The following is a 24,030-nucleotide window of genomic DNA, read 5'->3' as shown; positions in this document are numbered from 1 at the left end:
TTAGAAGAGGGTTCGAAATTTTACATGGGCTCCCACGTGAATTGCTGGTGCTTCTCATCTCCCCTCTGCCCCTCCCTGTTTGATCACCTCTCCTTTAAATGAACCTTTCTTGTCTCCTGGTGGCCTGCAGGTAGCAGACATCAGGCTTTAAAAGCTGCCCAGGTTAGTTTAACTAAGTGAATACTGCAGAAGAGATGAACTTGACTCCAAGGAGCCAGATGCTGCTAGCTTTCTAATAAACCCAGAAGAAACTCTCTGGAAACTGGAGATAATTGTAAGGAAAACAGGTTGCCTTGTCAAACATGTTTGCCTGTTTTCCTCAACTTTCAAGCAGTCTGCAAACCTAGTTTATTTCATTCAATTTTGTTGCTAGCACAAGACTTTCCAAAACCCGAACTACTTTATTTCAAACTAATCCATGAGTACTTAAAGCATACAAAGATCCTTGTGCTCCATGCCTTGGCCTCTCCTTTCTTCCTGGGATAGTGGAGTCCAAAGCTGGATAACAGACTGAGGACTTAATTTCCTGCTGTGGCTGAGCCAATGTTTCAAAATAGATTGATTTTTCTGCAGGATTGTTCTTTTAGTTCCCTTCCCTTTTCTTCTTAATGAACACTTCTCATATCTATGGAATCTGAATTCTACCTCGATTGAAATGGCATCATTGTTATCAAAATTCAAAGCCTGTATCTCAAACCCCAAGCCACTGAAATCCCTGGCAAACCTAGCACCTGGTTAATGAATACATCTTGAGGAGCCCAGATACGTTATTTTCATTTCTGTCACACAGTTAGTGTTTTTGATCTGCCCATTAGAGAGGCAAGGTGAAAGAGTAAGAGCTTGCCTGTCTCTGCAGTATCTGCCTATGACAAGCTGCCAGTGGCTGCTGCATCTGATTAGCTGTAATATTCAGGACTGATTTCTGGATAGAAAGACACTGATTTTATTTAAGATCAGAAGAGGTAAAAGAGACACAACTTTCCCAGCAGTTGTGATCCTGTCAGTGAGATTAAAAACAATGAAATTCATGGTATATGAAGTCCTTGGAAAGAGAGGAAATCAAAGCCCTGGTAAAGAAACAGGGGGAAAACGAAGTGTGGTTAGACAAAGGAATAAGGGGATACATGTGAAGTGCATGTGTTGGAGACATGGGCAAATAGACTCCTTTGGAAGAATGATGAATTCCCAGAGCCTCTGATGTGAAAAATGAAAGACTTGAGGAGAATTCATAAATTGTACTAGCAATGAGGACAGTGATGGGAGATGGGGCAGTCTTACAGAGGCGTGGGAGTAGCTGGATGCAGGGGCCTCCTGCAGCATGAGAGGTCCCTTCTCTCAGGGGTGACACAGCACCAGCACTGGAGACCTGCACTTGGGCAAAAGCAGCAGCCTGTGGGAATGTCCTGGGCAGATGGCAAAGTAAATCATAGTGTAGAGACCTGGGCCCAAGCTCATTTGACACTGCAGTTCCTCAGCTCTGTTCCTTTTCAAGCTCGAGATGTGTTGCTGAAATTATCTTCATAAAACCTGGAGGTTTTACTGGGTTTTCAGTCAAGCTGAAATACAAGTAAATACTCTAACTGCAGCTATCTTTTAGCATCCAAATTTGCAACGCTTGTGAGTATAACCAAAGAACAACATCTGTTTTGAGGTGTGAGTTAAAACCTATTGTGCATCCTTCTGCAGGTGCCTTGCACTTGGTCTGTGCCCTTCCCCTGCTTGTTCTGGGCAGCCCAGGAGACACATCCTGAAAGTCTTGGGGTGTGAAGTGAGGACTAGGACCCCAAGCAGCTGTGTGCTCCTGGGAGGTCAGCGGGGCTGAGGGTGCCACTCGTGACAGAGGAGTGCAGTACAGTGAGATTTTTTCTTTTTTAACCTTATTCTACCCTATTTATGAAGTGTCTGCTTGAAGGTAAGTGGCCGTGTTTGTACCATTGGACTGTGCTGCTCTCTGTCCTGATCATGGCTATGTGTGAGGGTGATGGAGGGGTGGGGAAGGCAAATAAAGCTCTGTCTTGATCACAACTTCTGCCCCAACTGTCTTGGCACACACGTTGAAGTCTTCTTCCCATCTGTATTTTTTGGTGAAGCAACACCACCTCTTTCAGCCCTTAAGAACGTGAAGACTTAATAAATGCAACCTTCTCCCTTTTCTTTCATTAAACATGTTACCTTTGTCCATGTGTTTTATCACCTTGGTGTTGTGGCTGGCAACACCAGGGCCCTGCTGTCTGATCAGGCTCTAAAGGTTGAGGTGAGTGATAATATGTCTGTTCAGAGATAACCACCCACTTACTAACGTGCTTCATTTGGCCAAATGGCTGGGCAATTAAATTACTTGAAAACACACCCCTTTTGTGACTGCTGCTGCTCTGTGATGAGGGAACACCAGCCCTGGTGTAGATCAGTACTGGACAGATGCGATGTAGTTCCACTGCTGGGTCTTGAGCGCAGTGATCACTGAACCTCTTACATTTGTAATGAGTGCCACCCTCCCACCCAGGGCATGTGCGAGGGTTTTGTGTAGGAGGATGTGTGTGGGGCTTTATACCCAGCTCTCACTAGGCATCCTTTCATTCTGAGCTTCCACTGGCTGCTTGCTGAGGATGTTGATAGCACCTTCTTGCTCCTACACTTCGTCACAGAACATAAAATGCTGGAAGAACAGGTTTCTGATTTGGATCCAGAATCAAACATTTGAGCAGCCGTGAATGCTAACAGATTGCCAGGACTGGAAGGCTTCACCTGAGGTCTGAGGAACTCAAGTATGAAATAGCTGTATTGCCAAAGGCGGTGTGTAACATTGCTTTTAAAAATTTCTTGGCACCTGAAGCATGGAGAGTGGGTAAATATAACATTAATCTTTAAAAAAAGGTTTGGGAGAATCCAGGAAACCAAGAGCTTGTAATCCTGGCATCTGTAGTACATAAACTAGTAAAAGCTGTAATAGACAAAAATATGTTTGACAATGAGATAAACACAATCAGTTTGGGAAAAGTCAGTGTGGTTTATATGAAGACAGGATGTTTGTCTTGCAAACCTCTTGGAGTTCTTTGAAAAGAATGTAGACAAGAGTGAAAGAGTTGGTACTAGATTTCTGTAAGACTTGTGACAAAGTTTAGAATACCATATTGAGAACTCATGCAGACACTGCAAAGGAGAGAAGGTCCTGAGATGTACAAATGATTGGCAAAGAGATTGGAAACAAGGTGGGAGCCAGGGAGTTTCACAGTTCAGTTCTGGGATTTCTAATGTTGAACCTATTCAAGAATGACCACTGAAATCAGGGAGAGTGAGACTTCAAAATAGCTTGTTAAAATAAATTTTTTCAAGATTGCAAAGATGATGGTTAACAGTGAAGTATTGTTGAAAAATCCAGAGACTGAACGGCTGGCCAGTGAAATGGTAGATGAAATTTCAAGTAAATAAATGCGAAATGAGGTATGCAGAGAAATAGGGATTGTTGTGCATCTAAAATCATGGGCTTGGTGTTGACCGAGATCTTGAATTTATGTCATATAACCTCATGAAAGCATCAGGTTGAGCTTAAGAGAAAAACAAATACTAGAGGCTAAGGAAAAAAAAAGCCAACAAACCAGGAAAACACACTGTTGCGTGGTTTTGGAGAGAGAGGTGGTGTTTGGTTTTAGTCTTGTTTTGGTTGGCTTGTTTGTTTTAATTTAAAAAAGCCTGATGTGCTTTCACATTGAGTACAACACGTGGTTCTGCTTTCTTCATACTCGAGGGGTGTAGACATGGGAAAATTCCAGTAACAGCTTCTGTATAGGATTGAATGAGAAATTGTCCTCAGCTTGGAGGAGACATGAGAAATATAGCAAAGGTGGAAGAGCTGATGACTGCCTTCCCCTACACAAGAGCAATCGGTTTCCAGAGAAAGCCTTGGCTTGAACTGTTGTGAATGTTCTTACCTCTTCTGTTGTAGAGTGGTTTTTCTCATGTCCAGCAGAATCGTCTTTCCTTAGGAATACTGCTTTCCTATCTGAATTTCGTTGCTGTAAAGGGAAGGCGAAGTCCCCCTAGGTAAAGTCTTGTGTGATAATTTATGCATTCATTATGCTGGCCCAGCCTCCAAATAGAGGTTTGGCTGTGGAGGGAGTTTCCTCGCCCAGATGAATCACTCACTGGTATTTATGCCATACATGCATGATAATCTTTTTGATCTCTAGGCATCTGGGATTCTTCTGCTTGGGTAACTGGCAGCCAGCCTGGCTCATCACAGCTGGCAGCTGCAAAGGTGGAGACTGGCTAGAAATAGCTGGAAATTGATAAGACCCTTTCTGGAGATATCTCTTCCTTTTGCTTTGAAGGTGTTGCACGCTTGATTGTCGTGTTTGCACCATTTCTTACAGACTGCCCTGTGTCATCTCTGTTCCCAGAGCTCAGGGAGCTCCCCACAGTTTCCATAGGAGCTGGGTAAGGTGGGGAAAGTGGGAACGGGGAGTTAGAAAGGGCACCTGTGGACTTCAGAGCACCTGCATAGTCTTACTGCATGCTAAATATACTGACTTTTCTATCTGCAAATCCCCATCAATTTGTGGCTTAAAGAACCTGGGGAAAGCTTTGGGGTGGACAGTGTTTTATCACTAGCAGGCTGGCTCCCACCTACATTAACACAAAACCCCATCCAAAGGTCACTTGGGAGGGCTGAGCCGGACTTTTTCGTACTGTGTAGGCTTCCTCTCATTTATGTGCATCATTACAGACATGAGCTCTGCCTTGTCCCTGTGCAAGGTGTGTGTAATGTTTAGGTCATAAAGATTAAGTCTTGCATTTGTCCCCGGACTTAAGGAGAAAAATTAGCCCTTATCAGGAAAGCCTGTATAAGCAGCTCTTGTCCAACTCATTGCTACTTTTCTGTCATTCCCCCTTAGTCCTGTTTCTCCAGCACAGTCCTGTAAGCACGCTATTATTGTCACCTTTAATAATCCATGCGTGTCTAGCAGAGAGGTGTTTTGGTGGATATGCATCTGCTTTGGAGTCCTTGGGGCTTTTCCTCTAAGGAAGTTATGGAGAGTAAATGGTCTGCCAGAGTTTGGAGTGGTGCTGCTGGAGTTATGGAAGAGAGAAGTGGTGTGAAGTACCTGAGATCTCAAAATGGTATTGCCAGAATGTTGACATGTAACTGAAGTGTGCAGAAAAAGAAGGTGGAAAGAAAAAAGATCCTAAAAATAGATTTCCCAGCAGTTTTAAAATCAGATTTTCCTAGCGTTTGGTTTCTAACCGCTCGTAATCAGCTAATGCTTGTGCTGTCAAAGCAGGTGCTTGACCATCTCTGCGGGTTCCACGTGTGTGTTTCAGCGACTGGTGGTTTCTGAAAGCCCTGCCTGCTCAGCAAATAAATGCTCGTGGGTATCTTGGTAATGTGGAAAAAACCTGCAGGTTTCCCTCTGGGAAATGTGTGGGCAGAGTGCCGCTGTGTGGTGACACAGAGCACGGCGTCCTTGGCACGGGGTGGGGGTGGAAAGAACATCTCTGAAGTTAGTGCAAGGATGCCCGATTTCTTCACAGGGCTTGGGTTCTGCCTGGTAAAGGAGCAGAAGCAACGCTCCAGACGCTTATATTTTGGTTATATGTTATTTTTCCTTCCCTTTTCTCCCCAGTAGCCTTTTGACAAAGGTAAGGCAAAACGTGTTCTTTTCTAGTTGTGTGTTAATGTAATGTCTTTCCTCCAGGGGCAGGGAACTAAGGAGGTAAGAACAGGACACATACAGATAATATGCTGTGTTCTGAAATTTTGTCCAAAGGATGTTACAAATTGTCTCAGCTGTAGACAGCACAAATTCAGGTACACAGGACTGTGCTTTCCTGTTCCTCTGCCAGGATCACCAGGGCTGTACTGTGATCATACCTCTATTACAGTGTGCATTCTGCACCCACAGGGCTTATACTGAGACTAAAGTTGTCTTAGTCACTTGTCCTGGCATCCTCATAACTTGGTCATTTGGCTTTGCTAATAGGTCTCACACCTTAATTCTTGCTTTTCAGTGGTTTTTGGCTTATATATAAGTCTGTGGATAATTTGCTTTGGGTTCTGCTTCAGGGAAGGGAAGGCTTCCTTCTGAAGTTGTTTGTTGTAAGACTGAATGGAAAAGAGAACAACAGTAAGTAGCAGCCACCTTGCCAGGGGCATAGCCTGCAGGCTTTCCCTGTGCTATAAACCAGGCACTGGCTCTGCAGCTGAGCCATCCATATGCTCAGTGGCTCTTGGCAGACATCATTCCAAAGCAACCAGGCTTCATGAGCTCTTTGGCCTGATCATAAGAAATTTGGTAGAATTTGGAATTGTATGTGAGCTTCCCCTTTTCACTGTCCCTTTCACTCTCATAAGGAGGATTCAATTACTGGTATCTTGAAGCTGCACATGGGATATGTGTTGTTAAATCAAGGAAGGGTCTGCACTGCACCTTTAAATACCCACACACCCCCTTTATGTGTGTGCTGCTCTTCCTGTCCCTTGGAGGGTGACCAAAGGGGATAGTCATGGGCCTCCCTCAGAAACCTCTTCTTCCATATGTACACCAACCTCCACTCTTTCAGTTTCCCATCGTAGTCCTCTTTCATGCCCAGCTATCTGCTGGTGGAAGGTTCAATTTGTGTTACAAAGGTCCTTCAAGGCCATCCCCAGGCCATCTTTCACAATGTCTCCACGTGGCTTTATCAACCAAAGTGTGAGCTCTTTCTAATTCTAGCTGCACCTTTCTTGCCTGCAGCAAAGCTGTTCCCTCTTCACATCCTCAGTTATCCCACCTTCCTTGCCTGCACATTGTCAGGAACAGTAACTGTCTCTTGCTATAAAGGTAGAAAAAGGTCACCCTTCTTACCAGCTGACAGCGCTTATGGCATTACTTTGGCAAGATTTATTCTTCCCATTGCAAGAATCAAATTCTTTCACCTCTGGTAATTAATTGACAGAATTTGGGGTCTGAAATTGTGAAATATTCTTTAGCTTTCCCAATATGAATCACAAGCTCTGTAGCTGTAGAACCAGCTGGATTCTAAATTTCAAATAATACCCAACCAGTTCAGGAGATTTTGTGGCCATAGAGGACAAGTAAAAATTGATTCTGGTTCCCAGAAATCACCTGTTCTGGCCCTTTCATAGATAATTCTGCATAAACATACTTAACCACAACTTAGAAACTTCGTGTCACAGAAAAGAGGAGTTGCCATACACACTTCATTTCTCAGGGAATTATTGTTACCATCTATGCCAATCCTACTGTGTGTGTGTGTATGTGTTTACTACCCATTTGTAGTTTCTTCATTGCAAGAAGCTCCACAACCTCATAATTTATTCCAGTGCTTTGCTGTCCTGACTTGTTAGACTTTCCTCAGTGTTCAACTTAACTTCTGCATTTAAGCTAACTCTTTGTCCTATCCACATGTTACTACTTTCCTAGATGCTGCACTACACTGTGTTGGAAAGTCATTATAATGTCCTTTCTGCTCTCTTATCTCAAGGTTTAACAACCCAGTTTCAGTCTTTCTTCACAGGCCATGTCTTCTAAGCCTCTGATTTTTTGGAGGCCTTCCACTAAGTCCACAACTTTCTCAAGTGAGATTTTGTAACCCTGTGTCATCCAGAGAGTTTGAATGAAAGAATTAAGAAGTATAGTATTGTGGGGCACACTTCCATTACAACGATAAAATAGAGCATGGCAAATCTATTTCTTATCTTGTGGAAATCACACCTTAGCCTAATCTCCAGTTAAAATATTCATTAATACAGACTGAATAATGAGGACATACAGAACAATTACTCTGAATCCAGCTTTCCTTATACTTAGGAGATACGGGTTTGTGCACATAAGAGGTTCTGACAAGATCAGAATAGCAGTGAATGAAGCTTTTTATACACACCTGTCTAACAGAAAGGGATTATACACAAATGAATCTACAGTTGGTGTTAGCCTACATATCTCACACTGTGCCACAGTGACTGGTCTGGTTTCTGGAAGAGTGAAGATAAGGAATAGGAATACAGGCAGAGACTTGCACTGTATTCTGGTAAAATCTGGATGCTTCCAAAAGGAAACTAGTAAGGGTTTTGCAGGCACAACCTTGTGGAGGTCAAGTCTTGCTGCAGATACATGAAACTCTCTGGGAACATGAATATCTTGGTAGGTCACTCAAATTGTGCTAATTTGACCCCATGCCATCTAAGGAATCCTTGTACTCTAGATTTGGCTGCTGCTGCTTTTCTGCTGACTGGTTTAGGTCATGCTTGTTCCTCCTTCATGCGACCTCCAGAAGGGACATTTCATCAGAAGGTGCAGTTGAGACCAAGCTTCAGCCCCTTGGCCAGGAGCTGCTCATCCCCATAGCAGGAGAGCTGCTCTGGGACAGGAACAGGGTTGCACACAGCAGTGGGGAACTGGCCAAAGAGTGAAAAGAAACAGCAGTGTTTACTGGATGGAAGGGACAGCTTGTGAAATGAAAAAAATATTTTTGTGTTCTCAAAGGACTCCTGTGATCCATGGCTGTTAAACCACAGCAGTGGTTTAACAGGGCTCAAGGCTGCTCCTGAAGTGGGCACACTCCTCTTCCTAAAGGTACTAATATTTGGAGATGAAGAGAAGAGTACAACAATGTTGGTTGTTTTGGTTTTTTTCTTTAAGGCTTTAGAGTGTGGGATTTAAGGATCTCTGTCTGCTTAATTTAAAAATAGTTTGAGTGGACTTGGTAACTGAGCAGGGGAAGCTGGGTGCTTTTCTGAGAAAAGTATGATAGGAACCAGCACCTGCACTCTGAAAGCACAAAGCAAACTGTAAATTAGGCACCCTGTTGAGAAGGATCAGCCACTGGAACGCCTGTCCAAAGGTATGGTACATTCTCCATCCCATGAGACCTCATTCTTTGCAGCTCTCTGAAAGGAGGTGGGAGCCAGCTCGGGGTTGGCCTCTTCTCCCAGATAACCCATGGCAGGATAAGAAGAAATGGCCTCAAGCTGTGCCAGGGGAGGTTGAGGTTGGACGTCAGCAAGAATTTTTTCACAGAAAGGGTTGTCAGGCATTGGAAGGGGCTGCCCAGGGAGGTGGTGGAGTCACCATCCCTGGAGGTGTTCAAGAAACAACTGGACGTGGCACTTGGTGCCATGGTTCAGTTGACGTGGAGGGATTTGTTCAAATGTTGGATTTTATGATCCTGGAGGTATTTTCAAATCTTAATGATTCTGTGATTGTCTTCAGGAACACATTTTCTGGACTGATGGTTCTGTCAAGTGAGAGATTTTTGGGCTCAGTCCAAGAACAATGATCAAATGTCAGTCATTTGTATACAGAATGGTCAAATAATTTCTCTTAGCCTTAAATACTTAAGAAATTATGAAGTGCAGATATTAAAGACACTATTCACCAATATGTGCCCAATAAAGATTAAATAGGACTCCATGTTCCAATTTTGTATCTGACATTTCCTAACTGTGAGTTTAATTTCTACAATATTAATAATGTTCTTTAGCACTTAAGGACTGTCAACCATCTCTGGTTTAGTGTTGTAGAATCAAGTTCAATACTGAATTGCCAGGAGGTATTTGTATCAAATGCAGATTTTTTCATTTCGTACGAAGTGTAACAATTCAAGTTCTGACTCAGTCATTATGATTACACTACAGAAGCTTACAGCTTTGTCTCTAGTGATATTTAAAAAAACTTTTTAAAAGTCATTTAAAAATGAAAAATTGTTTGCATATTTTCATATGGAACTGTAGTGCATATGCAGGAGGATATTTGATAAATTATATATATATGCATTTAAATTAAGAGATAATAATTTTCAGGTATTTGATTTCATACACTATTTAATAATTTCTGGATTAGCCATTGTTGCAGGGGAGATCAAAGTGTTCTCTTAGCATTTCATATTGATTTTACTTTATTAGTGATTTGGAGCTCCAAACAAAATCTTGAGCCACTCTGCCTAAGACATTAAATTCCATGGTGGGAAATGAATCTCTTCCCCAAAAAAATATTGTCTAAAAAAGCCAGATGTTCTCTGGTTTGTTATCTCCACTTCACATGTGGGAAACAGAGTACAGAAAAAAGGTGCCGTTCCTGAGGTCACATGGAGCCCCAGGGCTGGACGTACTTCCAGAGCTCCTGTGAACAGCTTTAACCAGAAGATCATTCCCTATTTATAAGGTCAAGATCAGTATTTTTCCAGACTGCAGTAAATTATTTAGGAGCTGTATTTAGATTTAGAGAAGTTACTTAGGAGCTCAAGTGATGCAAACCTTTTGTATGGATGACTGAGGAAAAAAAATTGCCTTCAGTTTATTCAGTGGTACTTTCACTGTAAGCAATTTACTACTTGACATAAAGAAAAGCCTCAGATTTTGTCTCTTAAGATGCTGCAGTGGGTTTTGTGCAGGTACAGACTGAGATATTTGAAGTCTATGGTTTTGCTAATGGTGATGTGCCCAAAAAATCCCAATATAGGTGTCTGGAATATGTCAAGGCAGTCATGAAAAGTCTGTGTTTTCCTTTGTAAAATACTTTTGGGGACTTTTGTGAGATCTAATGGTTGTTCACGGAATTAATGCAAAATACCTGACTTAGAGCCATGCAACAACTCCTTTCTAAATATGTTTATGCTCAACTGAGCTCAGCATCCTTTTTTTCATTTGTGGCTTAAAGTAAATGCCCTGAGCACATTTTGCACTCAGATTAATAACCACTTTATCATCACAAGCCTTCCTGGGGCTGCCCATTTAGCGTTTTTGTTTTGGTTTGGTTTTGTTTCTTTCATAAAACAGGGTCAGCATGGTTCTTTCTAGCATTTGTAAAGAGGGAAGTACATGAATGATCTGTCCCCTTTATTCAGATCATTCATTTCACATTTGGAAGCTGGCCTTATTTTCAGTAATCAGGCTGGTACGTAGAAGCTGGCTGGTGTAAGTGGTCTGGTTGGGAATTTTTCTGGTTTTGGTTGTTTTTTTCAGTTTGTGATTCCAAGCGGGTCGAGGGGAGCTGGGGTTTGCTTGCAGTCACTGCTCAGGTCTGCCATCAGAAGGAGATCTCCGGCAGCGCTCGCTCTGTTTCCATATCACAAACTGGGAGCGCAACCCACGGCGTTGGGCTCGGTGTGAGGCTCCTGAGATGAGTGTGCAGAGACCTGGGTTAGCTGCCTCTCACCACTGCAGGGGGCTCCCAGCTGCTGGATAGCCTCTCCTCCTCTCCTGCCTTCACTGCTAACTCTGCTGGGGCCAAGTCAAGCCGCCCAACTTCTCAACGGGTAAATCTTGTTCCTTTCTTACCGTGTCATCTGAAATGCGTATGCAGAGCCCGTCTGCAAGATGCTGGGGTTTATTAAGGTGTGGGGATTGATGAATTGTAGGTTGGTAATTGAGAAAACCTACTTTCAAGCAGTCTGAGGTACAGAACTTGCTACCTCATGTGTCCCTGTGCCAGGTGCCACAGAGCCAGTCCTCGGCAGGAAGTGCAGAGGGCCATTTTCTGGCTTTGCACAAGTGGGCAGTGTTTTGCTGATGTCAGTAGTTGAGCTGTACAAGATATTTTGTAAAGGAAAAAGGCTTGATGCTGTCTCAAGTAACTGTGATTTTTAAATTCTTACTAAACACAGATTTCTGCTTTTTCTGTTATTTTCCTGTAAATACTGTTGGGTTTTTCTCCACTGATTTAACTCTGCAGTGCTTGGAGCGCTTTCTTTTTGATGTGTCTGGACAGAGACTTGAAGGTAAGGAAGAGTCCTTTAGCAAAAGTTTGGGTCTTTGGACAAATTTCCTGAAGGAGGATTCTAGCAGGCTCAAAATGTGTAATGCTAGGGAGTCTACAATCCACACAGGGGTCTCACTGGTCTGGCTTGATAATTTTAGGAGAAGTGCTGGAAATGTCCCGAGTATGAATGAAAGGTGTTTCAAACTCAGGCCTCATCACTTGGGATCCTGGGTCTGGTGCAAGGGTTTCCTTGGATAGAGACAGCTGAGGTGTGTCCCTGCCTGCTGGGGTTTGGGAGAGGCTGGGGAGTGCTGTGAGACTCCAGGGAACCGAGAGGGCACTGTGCCAGGTTCCCAGGGCAGGGAATTCCACCTGCCAGCTTTGGGCCAAACTGGTCCCATGAGCCTTCATCTTCCTGGGGAAAGAGGGTGAGGGTGTGTTCTGCTTCTCAGCAGGATGTGGCTAATCTGAGCTGTATTTCTTCAGTTGCCACCACCTCTCCTTTGTGCTCCCGAACATGACATGGGGGAGGCTGCTGGTGCATTCCTCTAATGATGCCTTGTTCTCTTCTCTGCTGCTGGGGGTTCTTAGTGTCACTCTGCAGAAAGGAATTGCTTAACCCTCAATCCCTCCACCCCAGGTTGAGGGAATTGTTAATACTTCAGTGCTGTTCCATAATCTTAGAGAGAAAATGTGAAGCGTAGAAAGACAACTTGCCAAGTTCAGAGTCGGGAAGAGATTCCAGAACTCTCTTCCTCTCTGATCTCGGTATCCTCACAGTGCTTTTCCATGGCTTCCTGGGAAGGTTACCTGCCTCCTTGGTTTGCCTGCTCTGACCATAAGAAGCCTGGGGCTTTGGTAGGGTTTGGAAGCTGATGATGCTGAGGTAGGACTGAGGTTGAACCTTTCACTGTGGAATTCTGTGGCAGCCTTCAGGGAAAGCCCTGTGCATGTAGATGTGAACAGAACCTCAGCACAGCCAGGACTGCATGTGTGGCTTGACTCATTGCACAGGCAAGTGCAAAGCCTCACTTCCCTGAGGGGGAACTGGGAATACTTTAGGCTAACTACAGCAGAACCATGGTGGTATTTCTATGGCTGGTTGCATGGATTAGGGTGAACAAGGTGCCTCTCAGAGCAATAGCTGCCTTAGGTATCTGGACAGAGAGAAGCTGGCAGGCACTGCATTAAGCAAGGCTCATTCAAGAGAGCTCTTGCAGTGCCTTGATATTGTGCTGATGCTGGGCACTGAGAGGTTGGGAAAGAGGAAATGGAGCCTGTTCCTGTCCACATCATTGCTTGAAACTCAGTAATCATCAGCCCCTTTCCCGTGTAGCTGTGCACGTCTCTAACGTTAAAAAATAAAGCTCCTGGCCCTGTTTCCTGGAAGACAGGTCTTTAGTCCATAAGCTCCTGTCCCAGCCTTGCCTCCTTTGCTGGTTGTGTCAGAGCAAGCCCAGGCAGGATGGCCTTTGCATGCCTCGCTTAGGCTCTTTGCCCTCAGCCCCATCCCCAGTGTAGCTCAGCAGTCAGGGAGCTACACACCAGTTTGTGGGTGGAGAACTGAGACACATAAGGGCACTTTAATTAGGGTGGCATAGAGGAGTCTATAACCAAGTTGGAAATCTAACTCTGTTGAGCTACAAAAACTCTCATTCAGACCATGAGCAAGTCTCTAGAACTGAAGTGTAGAAGCCTGTATGGTTCCTGTACTTTCTCTCCTCTGTAAACTGAAATAGTTTGTCTTCAGACCTGGGTATTTTATCAGTCAGGATATGCTAGAGGTGGTGGAATAGCTTGCTGGTTGAATCATTTTGGAAGCCAATGCTATTAACATTACACAAGAACTGAATTTTCCCCACTGAAGTGTTGCTTAGCCCATGCTTCTCAGATTCAAGCTGTCCTCACTGAAAATAGTTTTGAGAGCAAGAATCTTTATCATACTCCAAGTGTTGAGATCAGATTGGAAAGGGTGTAAATGACAACCAGAATGATCAGGAGATACAATCACATCCAAGAAACAAATGTGCTGGTTTATTCAGCAAGGCAAGATAAGGGAGATGTATAATGTGGTAGAGTTTAAAAATGGAGGAGAGAGAAATGTTGCTGTTGAAGGACTTGGTGATGAAAGAACATGTGACAATAAATTGCTCATTAAAAAAACCCAAAACCTAACAGGCAAGGAACTAGGAGACATTTAAGCATGAGATCAAAGAAGCTTTAGATTTAGTCACTCAAAGGTAGTCAGGGAAATCACATAGAGAGGTTAGTTATGATTTTGAGAAATGATTTATAAGACAGTGGCAGTTAGCTTCTGTTGCCACAAACTTGATTTAGTAGCCTGTAAGTTCCTCTTTTTACAGAAAAGTCTGGCAGAAAAGGCATATTTGCCAGAGTGTTACTGCCACTGTACTTCCCTAAGGGAGCTGTTCCAGTGCTTGGCTATCCTGCTTTTCTGGTAGAACTGTCCGTGGGGAACCACAACGAGCTGTGTTATATCTTGATCTACCGTGAGATCTGAAAAGATGTGAGCATTTGATTTCTCGGAAGGTTGAAAGTAATTTCTCGTAATACGAGTACAGATCGTTATTGCTGCAGTTATTGGAATGAGTTTTCTCCCTGCCTGGCCTTCTTAGTGCTCTTCTTTAGATATCTTGACTAACAAAGTCTTTTATCCTCCTCTGCTTGATGCAGAGCTTGGGCCAAATTTTTCCCTCCATCTTTTACCAGAGGGAATAGAGAGTGACCACATTGATGCCAGTGAAGCTCTCCTGGGTTTGCTGTCACACATGACAGCAGCACAATGGCGCTGTGCTGCTAAGTGGGAGTTGTGCTTGGGAGATATTTTTTCATGTTATTACAGAGACAGCGATGGAGTTCAGCTATAGTGCAGGGTCTCTTATAATCACACTCCTATTATGCTTTGTAAAAGGCTTTGCAAGCTTTTATTTTGTAAGTGAGCACTGCAGCCAGAGAAGCGTTTCTGGCACTGAATCACACTCATGGTTTGGGGGGTTTAGTGCAATGTCTGAGGTATCCCTGTGTTATACCATGTTTCTCCCAAGGACGTAGCCTAAAATCTAACCTCCCTGAGGAAACAAGCAGGGAGGGGTTCTGCTGTTTAATTTACCCACCCAAGTCAACAGCCTCACCCCCAAGGCTTCCTCTGTAGTCTGTGGAAAGGGAGAAGTCCCTCAAGAACACTGTTCAATACTCTGTGTTAGGCTACAGTTGCATTGCCCCCAGGAGGAACTTTCTTTCCTGAGCATTTGTGACATGAGAAAACTGGCTTTGTACAGCTTAGGACTTAAATCAGGTGTCAAGTACTATTACTGTGAAGATTCCCTGCCCTCTGCCAAGCGCCTGGGAATGCATTTGGGAGATGAGGCTTTCTTTTAGGTGATGTCTGTGCAACACAGAGGTCTCCATACTGCCAAAACCATTCACATCCCTGTGCCATTTGCAAAGCTGTGTATATGGCTGACATAAAGGTGATCCTTGTGTGTTTTCCTTTTCACATCAGGCTTTGAGAAGGGTATGCCTTTGGTGGGTGATGGGAAAGTTGGAGATGTACAAAGCAACTGCTATCTCCTGGCAATCTCTGGCATTTTCCTACAGTCCTGCCTGTAGAAAGCTGGCCAGATATGTTAAAGGCATTGTAAGAGTGTATTAGTTTAGCAAAAAAAATCATTGTGCAAAAACTGACCTTTTTTTGCATCTGGGGAAAAATGAATTCTATGCACTGTAGTTGCTCCCACTTGAATAATGACATGCAAAATTTGGATTCCATGCAGGTGTCAGTTACAGTGAACTCTTGAGAGAAGTTGTGTCAGTAAGAGCAGTGGCTTCGGTGTCTGTCACACGTGTACACATTGTGTTAGGCTATGGAGGAGAGTTGGAAGTTTCCTTGCTGCATCTGTCTGTCAGATTCTGCATGTCCAACCTGTGGTGACCAAGCAGAGAATGCAAGCTGAGACTGAAAAACAGAAAGAAAATGCTTAACTCCACCTCTTATCAGCAGAGCCTCCCCCAGATAAGCAGCTGTCATCTCTGCTCAGGGGTCTGGCCAGCACTTTCACACTTGTCCGTTCCTATGGCCAGATCTGTTCCCTTTCCACTGGCAGCTGAGGGAAGGCTCCGGCTCTGGAGGTTTCAAGCCACCTTTGCAGCACACTGGGCTGATCCAGGAGCAGATGTGTGTGACATGAGCTAGGCCTGGCTTAGACCTGCCTTTGGGAAGAGGCACTAGGGCTTCTCTCCTCCTAGGGCAGTCCAGAGCCTCAATGACCCGCTCCTGCCACAACCAGCTCCAGATGCTGGCATCAGCCTGTTTGAACCCCAATTCTGAGCAGAAAACACAGGCTCAAGGAACTGTAGCTAGCCAGAGGGCAGAATATTTGTTGTCATTCTCAATTAAGGTCCTCTCATCTTTAGAACTTGAACTTCTGATCAGACTACAAAACTGTGTCTGTAAAAGCACAGCTCTTCTCTGAAAGAGACTGCAAGTGTTTCTTGCTTGTCTCTCAGGGACTTGGTGGCAACTGTGCGTGATTTGCACATAGAAACTTTTTTTCCCCTAACTGCCTCTCCTCCAGATGCAGCCTGAACTCAGAGACCCAAGCTGTAGTCTTTCCATCACCCTCTGATCAGAAGGTTTGATAGAAAAGCCAAGTGTGCAGCAGCACCTGTGAGCTGGGGCCCAACAGTATGCACAAAGGGCTATCCAGGGAGTTGTCTTTGTAAGGCTGCTCATGCATGAACTGGAACTGAGGCCAGCTGCTGCCCTCCAGCATTATTTTGAACAAAAAAGTCACTTTCTTCTTTGTGGTGCAGCTTTACCTTTACTTAGTACTGCCTTTATTGTCTCAGGTGGAGGGACCTGGAGATGCAGCAGTGCTTAAGGCCAATGGGGTAAAGAGCTCTTTAAGCTTGCTGTTGTTGTCTTTCAATTAGCAGGTGGAAAAGAAGTAGTAAAACAGGTAAAATGAAGAGTTAAAAAAAAAAAAAATTCTCAGGTGATGGTTTTGCAGAGAAGGTAGAAATGCATGATTCATCTAGATACTCTTGCTTTCCTGAGCAATAAATGATGCTGCTTTCCTAACTGCTTTATTCTCAGAAGGGTGTTTTCTGATAAGAACTACTAACAAAAGAGGATTCAGCCAGCACTTTTGGCCTCTGTCCAGCCAAGCTCAGCCTCCTTATCTCCTCCCATCTTCTTCAGCCCTCCCTTGTGTGCCAGAAGGAAAGGAAATCCAGGGTCTGGAGGTGCTCTAAGTGGGCTGAGCTCAGACCCTTGGCTAGGTTTTGACTTGCACGCAAGCAAAACTCCAGTGACCCCCACCTCTCCTGATGTGCCTGGGATTCAGGTTTCTGCTGAGGTTCTGGTCAAGATCTCCCTTCCTCTTCCTGCTTTGGGGTGTGAGGGTATCGAGGCTCGCAGTCAGACCTCCACCTTCTCTGGCAGGCAAGCCAGAGGAGACACCTCAGGCAGAAGCAGGGGAGGTCACTGGTTTCCTATGTACTCTGAGCAGCTCATGATATGGATTATTTCTTAGAGCAAACAATTTGGATCAGGGCTCATTCCAGCCACAGCCAGCACTAAGCAGAGCTTGGGACCAGGGAGGAGGCCAACAAGCCTGCTGATTCACATTTCCAGCAGACAAGCTAGTGCTCAAGATCCAAACAAAATCCAGGTCTAGGGGCTTGTGTTGTCCCGTAGAAAACAGTGAGCCTCATGTAGGACCAGGGGCTGAGTGCACTGAATGGGGTCAGGCCATCTCTCCAGACAGTGCCTGTTCAATCATAGCTAAGAGCAAACTCGTGAGGGGTGGCTCCAGAGCCAGACTTCTTAGATTTTGTACCCTGGGACTTGTTCTCTCAGGCATTCTCATGTAAGGCTCTCTTAGCTGTAGATTTTGGTCTCAGGATTAGCTTTGGTATTTGACAGCATAGGAGCACCAAAGGAGGCTTTACCCTTGACTGGTGCATTTATGACTCACCACCACTATCTCCCACCTCCTTCCTCTTTGGGCAGAGGAAGCCTCCAAAGAGTGAAGTTCAGAGAGCTGCAGACATTGGTTTTTTTGGGTTCAGATTAAACAGGGAAAGGCAAATGCAAGTACCAGCATAGTCCATGCCTGGAGCAATCCACCTCCTTTGGCCAAAAGCCTCAGAAAGCTGAGGAATAGGCCAGGTAAAAGAATGGTTCTAGAATATTTGTAGGGCACAGTTATGCTCTATATATGTCTGCTGGGTCCTGAACTCTTGCAGCTGATGAAAACCACAGCAAGCTGCCATGCCTGATTCTTTCTCATTGTTTCAGCCTTGCAGGTAGAGGAGAATCCATAACAAGATAAAGCAAAAAAGAGGAGGAAGGTTTTCTTTCCCAGTCCAGAAAAAATAACCTGTTGGATTATAATCTGCAAACAGTGGAGAGTGCCGGCATGAGCAACGAGGGGCCAGAGAATCCCATCGCATCTACACTGACCGAGGGCCTGAAGAGGAAGAGGGGGAGACCAAAGAAGAAGCCACAGGTGAGGGAACATCTCATCCCAAGAGGCTGCCTGAGGATGTCATGGCAGTAGCCTGATGGGATTTGCAGGCAGCCCTGGGAAAGCTGCTTGCTAACAAGGACAAGGGAAGAAGAGGTGTTCTGTGGTAGAAGCCTAGATGGTAGATGTCATCCTGCTACTCAGGACAGCAGCAGGATCTGCAGCCTGGGAAATCTCAGCTCCTGGCCTCAGAGCCACCTCTGATGTGACAGGCAGTGACAGTTCAGCCAGGACACGTGTGAGAGAGGCTGACCAGGTCTCTCTTCTAGCCTGGAGACTTTCACATGTCATCACCCTCTGTGTCTGCACCAGTAATTGGACAGAACAGGCAAGGCCCCTTGGCCAGAGTTCTTGGAACTTACTCATTTCCCCAGCCCAAAAGACAAAGAGGTAGGAGTATTGCTGATCATCTTCTAATGCACTTCACAGCTGGAAAAGCAGAAACAACCAGCTATTTAGGGGTCTGGGTGCTCTTAGTGGGGTGAGACAGTCCAACCAGAATGAGAGAATGTAAATTGCGTCAGGGATCATCCTGCTTAAATGGTTTTCTGTTTTTATCCCAGGAGGATGGTGGAAACACAGCTGTTATCCCACAGGATGGTGTGGAACCACAGCCAGTGAAGAAACCACGAGGAAGGCCAAAAGGAAGCAAGAAACTGACTACTATAACTGGGGGAATGGTGAGAGGAAATGGTTTATACTCATTTACAGGGGAGAGAAGCACTGCTGGAGAGACAAGCAGGGATGTTTCTCTTACTTTAAAGATAATGAAAGTTGACCCTAATTCAGCTCAACTTTAATTGCCTCTGTTGGACAAATCAGTTATTGTGGTTTTAGTCCTTACTCACCTCCCAGCCTTCCTGTGTTGCTACTGCCTGTTCAGCAGTTTCCTTTCAGTGTTTCTTCTCCACCACTGCCAGATAATCACAACCAGTGCAGTCAGGCAGGTGTTTCCTCCTCAACTGTCTTCTATCCCCAGCTTTTGCTTTTTCTGCTACTTGTGAGATGAGACTTTTATACAGACCTTGCCATGTTGAGTGGTTTAGTCACAATGTCCAGCAAATCTGAGAGCTGACAATATTTTTCTGCTTTTGTTCTCAATAAAGGCAGATCCTTCTGCTGGGAAAAGGCCAAGAGGGAGGCCCCGCAAGTGGGTGAGTATGGTGTTCAGTCCTTTCCCTCTTCTCCAGTCACGGATCCTGGGGAACTTTCAGCTGTGTTTGCCCTTCTCAGGCCCTGTGTCTGCCACAATGTTCTTTCAGCCTTGGTAGCCTGGAAATAATTAGGGAAGCACTGAGTACCTTCCTGATGGCCTCCAGAAGAGCCTGGGGGAGATGCTGTACTTCAAGACATACCAGACTTCCACAGTATAGCACTTTCTCGGGCTATATAATGGCTATATATAATGGCAGACCAGAGATCTATCTTTTCTTACAGAGGTTGTCTTCCTAGGAGACTTGAAAGACTGAAGCAATTGCTTAGCATAACAGTTTGTCTCAAAAGAAGAAACTCAAAGTTAAGCTAGAAGACAGATTTTAATGAATGAAGAAAGTTTTGAGTCCTGCCAGCAGGAGACTATTTTATGCAGCAAACAAAGGATTAGTAAGAATTAGTAGCTAAGAATAAAACATTTCAGGTGTAAAAACAAGATAAAAGATTTTAATCAATAAGGATATTCAGTCCTGTAAGCTATTAATGGTATGCTACCTGTCATTAGGAGTGATTAAAAAACCCCACAACAGCCACAGACCATTATTTAGTGTGCATCACAAAAATTGCTAGATCCAAACCCAAGCTGTGCACTTACTGCAGGAATCATAGGTTTGTTGTGCAGCTGTGGTGGCTCAGGAGTGCTCAAGAGGGAAAGGAACACTTCTGGTTCAGCAGAACCAGAGGGACAGAGCAGCCTGTGAGGAAGGACCATGCAGAAGGCTTGGAAGGAAATGTTCACCAGCAAGGAAGTGCCAGGATATGGGAAAAATCAAAAGTATTTTTGAATGTAACCTTGCCATGCAGGTATTTCCTGCATAGTGGGACACTGCAAGCCTTGTGCAGAACATTACAGACAAGGGAGCTGTTCCATGAATCTGTTCCTTCTCTGCAATCCAGGTGAGAAGGTAACAGGCTAGCTCAGCACACTGCTCTTGCTCAAAGGCCATTGCTTTCCCTAAGCCCATTTATATTATGTTATTTGAATACATGGATTAGGGAGGCCTGTGTTACCAGTGCTTAAAGCAACCAGCTGTGCAAACTGGGATCCTCAAGCTCTATGGAAGTCATCAGAGGCAAAAGTGGCCATGTCTTCCAGAGCAAAACTTACCCAGTGAATTCTGCTGGTGTCATTTGTGGACTGACAAATCTCAAAGACAAGAAGGAGGAACTAGAGTTTTTAACATTTCAAAATGTGTAATTTTAACTTTGCTTAGTGAAGTATTCTGATGTTTCAGTTCAGAATTAAACAGATGAAGAATTTTTTGGGGGAAGCAGAAGAAAAAGAACAATCATTTTGGTTTTAACTTTCAATAGACAAAATGTTTAGCTGGTCAAGACAGGGGAATAACCTGAAATATAAAAAATATTTCTGATAATAAAAGAAATCACCACAGCTGCATAATGTGCAGATTTTTTCAAGGCTGGTAATGGGATGGTTTATCTTGGATTCTGACAGCTATTCAGAGTCTGGTGAGTTTGTGTGGACACTGCACACCCTGGTGTGTGTTCTTGCCTATGGTTGGATGTAGGAGTTTGTGGTAAACGGATGTGCTGTCAGGGCTGCACAGTCTTAAGTAATAATCCAGCTACTTTGCATATATGCAGTTTTGTCTTTCAATACCTAATTTTGCATGGGGGGGACTTGTTTATTTGTGGTGTTTTTCTTTGTAGCCTCAAGCAGTGGTCCAAGAAGGAGAATCTGAGGGTGGAAATCCTCTGGAAAGCAGTGACTTGAATTTGAACTCGGCACCAGCCACACAAGGTTTGAAATTAGATAATCATAATTACACAAGACTAAACAGTGGAGCCAGCGCTCTGGCAAACCATGCACAAGGCTCTAGCACTGGCTGCAATCGTTCTGGTAAATCCTATAAACAGAGGAGCATTTGGAAAGTTTTTCTTCCATCTAATTCAGTTGTGACTGCTTCAGCAGAAGTGGAGGTAGAAAAAAAGAAGAAAATCTCTGTCTGTCTTTCCAAGAAGTCACACATCTGAGGTTCTGGTCACTGGTAGAGGTACAGCTCAGTGAAATTGTCTGGCTGGTTTGTAAAAAGTAAAAATAGTTTATTGTTGGTGTCTTGCCTTGAAGACTTTATGAATAGAAGATCCCTTGGTATTTGGGACATTTTATTACGCTGGAATAACTCCAGAATGCTTCCAGGATGGTCTTCCTGTCTCTTTCCTGGTTTGTAGTCTAAGGCAGAGCTCTCTGACAGTGGCTGGCACTGGCAGAGGTGCCTCAGCAGCACAGTGATGGCACTGGCCTGCTTCTGTAGAGGGCTCCAATTTATCTGAGCTTCTCTGAGATATGAGATGCCAGATAACTGTTATCACTGTTGTAGGAATGTACAGGTGCACCACCCAGAGCCCCAACCTCGCCTGAACCCTGCAAAAATACAAATCTGAGTCTATATCGTTCAGGACTGAGGGGGATTCCAGGAAATCTTGTGTGCATCCATGTCCCACCTTCAGTGGGCTTTGTAGGAAGCTCTTCATGAAATGTTTTCCCTGGAGAGGGAGAAAGGGGCCAGGGGAGGCAGATGTTGCCTGGTTTGCCATGTGGCAGCACAGCTGCTCCCTCCTGCCACTGGTATGCAAAGCAACACTGGGCAGCCCAGCCCAGCCCTGGGTTCTTAGAAAGTCCCTGGAAAAGCCACATGATTAAATGCCAGAGGAATTAACCTCAGTTGCTCAATTCAGTTTCCTCTGGGGCTCCTGCTCCCGTATCGCTTCCTGCCACGGAGTTGTGCGCTGACATCAGCGGAGCCGCAGCTCACAGGGGGTGAGCTCACCTCCGGCCCGGCTGCCGCCTCTGGTACAGTTAAACATCACCCCAAACCACAGCCAGTGCAGGTACTTTCTTCTTCCTTTCAGTTTGAGTGGGGCCCGGGGCACTGACGGGAGGAATCCGTTTCCCTGCTGTTGCAGTGAGGTAGCAGCAGATGGGACGGGATCAGCGGATGCTGCGGTCGCTGGGAGACGGCCGTGCAGAGCACGATAGTGAGCCCCAGCCGCAGCGCCTGCCCGACCCCAGCGTGCAGAGCGGACCTCTGCTCTTGGGGAGCATCTGCACTTCTCTGAGAACAAAAAAAGGGCCAGGAAATCACTGGGGATGTGTACAGTATGAAACCAGGCAATCCTCTGGAAAAGTTCTTAAGTTATTTGCTCAGGAGCTTGAGATGGAGTGGTAGTCCTGGCTTAAAACTTCTGACTGGAAAGGGAAAGGGGAAGCATGCTGTTCTGACTTAGTGGAAACTGTAGATCCTGGGGCTTGTTTGCAAGCACAGTGCAGCTGTAGCAGCTTGCAGACAGGATTAACCCATTCTATGGCTCTGGGTTTAACTGGGGTATTACATGCCTGCAAGTTTTTGTGCTACTCATGCAGGAGGCTGCTGCTCTGAGACTTGTTAGGAGTATGTGATCTCATAATCATCTTCTGCTATAGACACAGCCAGAGCTTTGGTCATTGAGGGCTTTGGTGATTTGGGTTTCTTCCTTCCAGATGAGGATTTTTGAGGTACTGCACCAGGGAGGGGATGGGATGTCCAACCTGCCCATCCTGCAGGTTCCACACTGCACAGCTCTGAGTGGGAAAGAGATCTGCCCTGGGCTTTGTGTCTGCAGCATTCAGATGAATTACTGAAATAAACACTGCCTCTGTCTCTCAGTCTGTTATGGAGAAAATCAAGATATGTGCAGAGCTGAAATAGAAATGTGCAAGATTTGCAAGCCTCCAGTGGGGCAGAGAGCTGCTTTAAAGCCAGCAGGCTTTTTTTCCATGGCCTTAGCCTGGGGATCTAGCTCTGGTTTTCCCAGGGCAACCCCTGGTTATGGGGTACTCCAGGTTATCTAAGAGCAGGCAGGAGTTTTTTAATGGATCAGGCTCTGTTGTGTTGCTACCTGTAGATTCTGCCAATCACAACTCCAGCATTCACATTTCTGTTTTTCTGAGTCAAGTGTTTGGGTTTTTTTCTGTGTGTACTGAAGGATTGATGAATCTCATTTCATAGGCTCCTAAGCCACAGTGGCAGATGTGGTTTGTCTGAATAACTGTTCTTGGCTAATGGACTGTAGGTGTGAGGGGGAAAGAGGCTGCTTTATGGTCAGATTTCCAAGAGCCAGTGCAAAGCCCAGAAGCAGCCTTGGGATCTTGCTCTTTTTTGTCTATCTTGCCATCCCTGAATTCTTTCTCATACAAATCTTGTCTCACTTTGTTTCCTCTGCTGCCTCAATGGTCACCTCAGCTCTCCTGAAAGCCAGGGTGAGGCACAGATCACAGCAAGCTTGTGTAGCCAGAAATGTTCCCCACTCATCCCACTTCCAGACATTCTGTACATCTACTTCCCTGGTGTTTAATATTGGGTAGGGCACTTCAGGTACTTGGTGTCTCATGAGGATTTGAGGAAATACGGAATTGCTGTCAGCAGAGGTGTTTGATGAGTGTTTGCAGAGCAGAAACCAGACAATTTGACAAAGACTGTCACTTCCGGGCCCTCAGTAGCCTCATGCTGAGCCCTGCTGCCAGGGCGGCCATTTGTGTCAGGAGCTCCATTTAGCCTGGAGCTGATACG

General features: G+C 44.9%; 1 protein-coding gene across 2 annotated transcripts in view; it reads left to right on the top strand.

The window, feature by feature from the left end:
* Window positions 1-24,030, top strand: part of LOC106628133 (uncharacterized) — a 51,643-nt gene that overhangs the window by 24,709 nt on the left and 2,904 nt on the right. The window contains exons 1-5 of one of the 2 annotated variants that reach the window (XM_014251547.2): window positions 11,125-11,253; window positions 18,019-18,229; window positions 18,811-18,927; window positions 19,354-19,401; window positions 21,131-21,221. In XM_014251547.2, coding sequence (XP_014107022.1) covers window positions 18,140-18,229; window positions 18,811-18,927; window positions 19,354-19,401; window positions 21,131-21,221 — 346 coding nt within the window. In that variant the 5' untranslated portion in view covers window positions 11,125-11,253; window positions 18,019-18,139. Of the gene's footprint in view, window positions 1-11,124; window positions 11,254-18,018; window positions 18,230-18,810; window positions 18,928-19,353; window positions 19,402-21,130; window positions 21,222-24,030 lie in introns of those variants that run through there. The other variant, XM_088062081.1, reaches the window with a different exon arrangement.

The sequence above is a fragment of the Pseudopodoces humilis genome, chromosome 13 (genome assembly GCF_049639895.1).
Source record: "Pseudopodoces humilis isolate 2021_Gansu_Grassland_sample_001 chromosome 13, ASM4963989v1, whole genome shotgun sequence".
Classification (NCBI taxonomy): domain Eukaryota; kingdom Metazoa; phylum Chordata; class Aves; order Passeriformes; family Paridae; genus Pseudopodoces; species Pseudopodoces humilis.
Note: the sequence above shows the minus strand (reverse complement) of the source record. Positions and strands in the feature narration are given on the sequence as shown.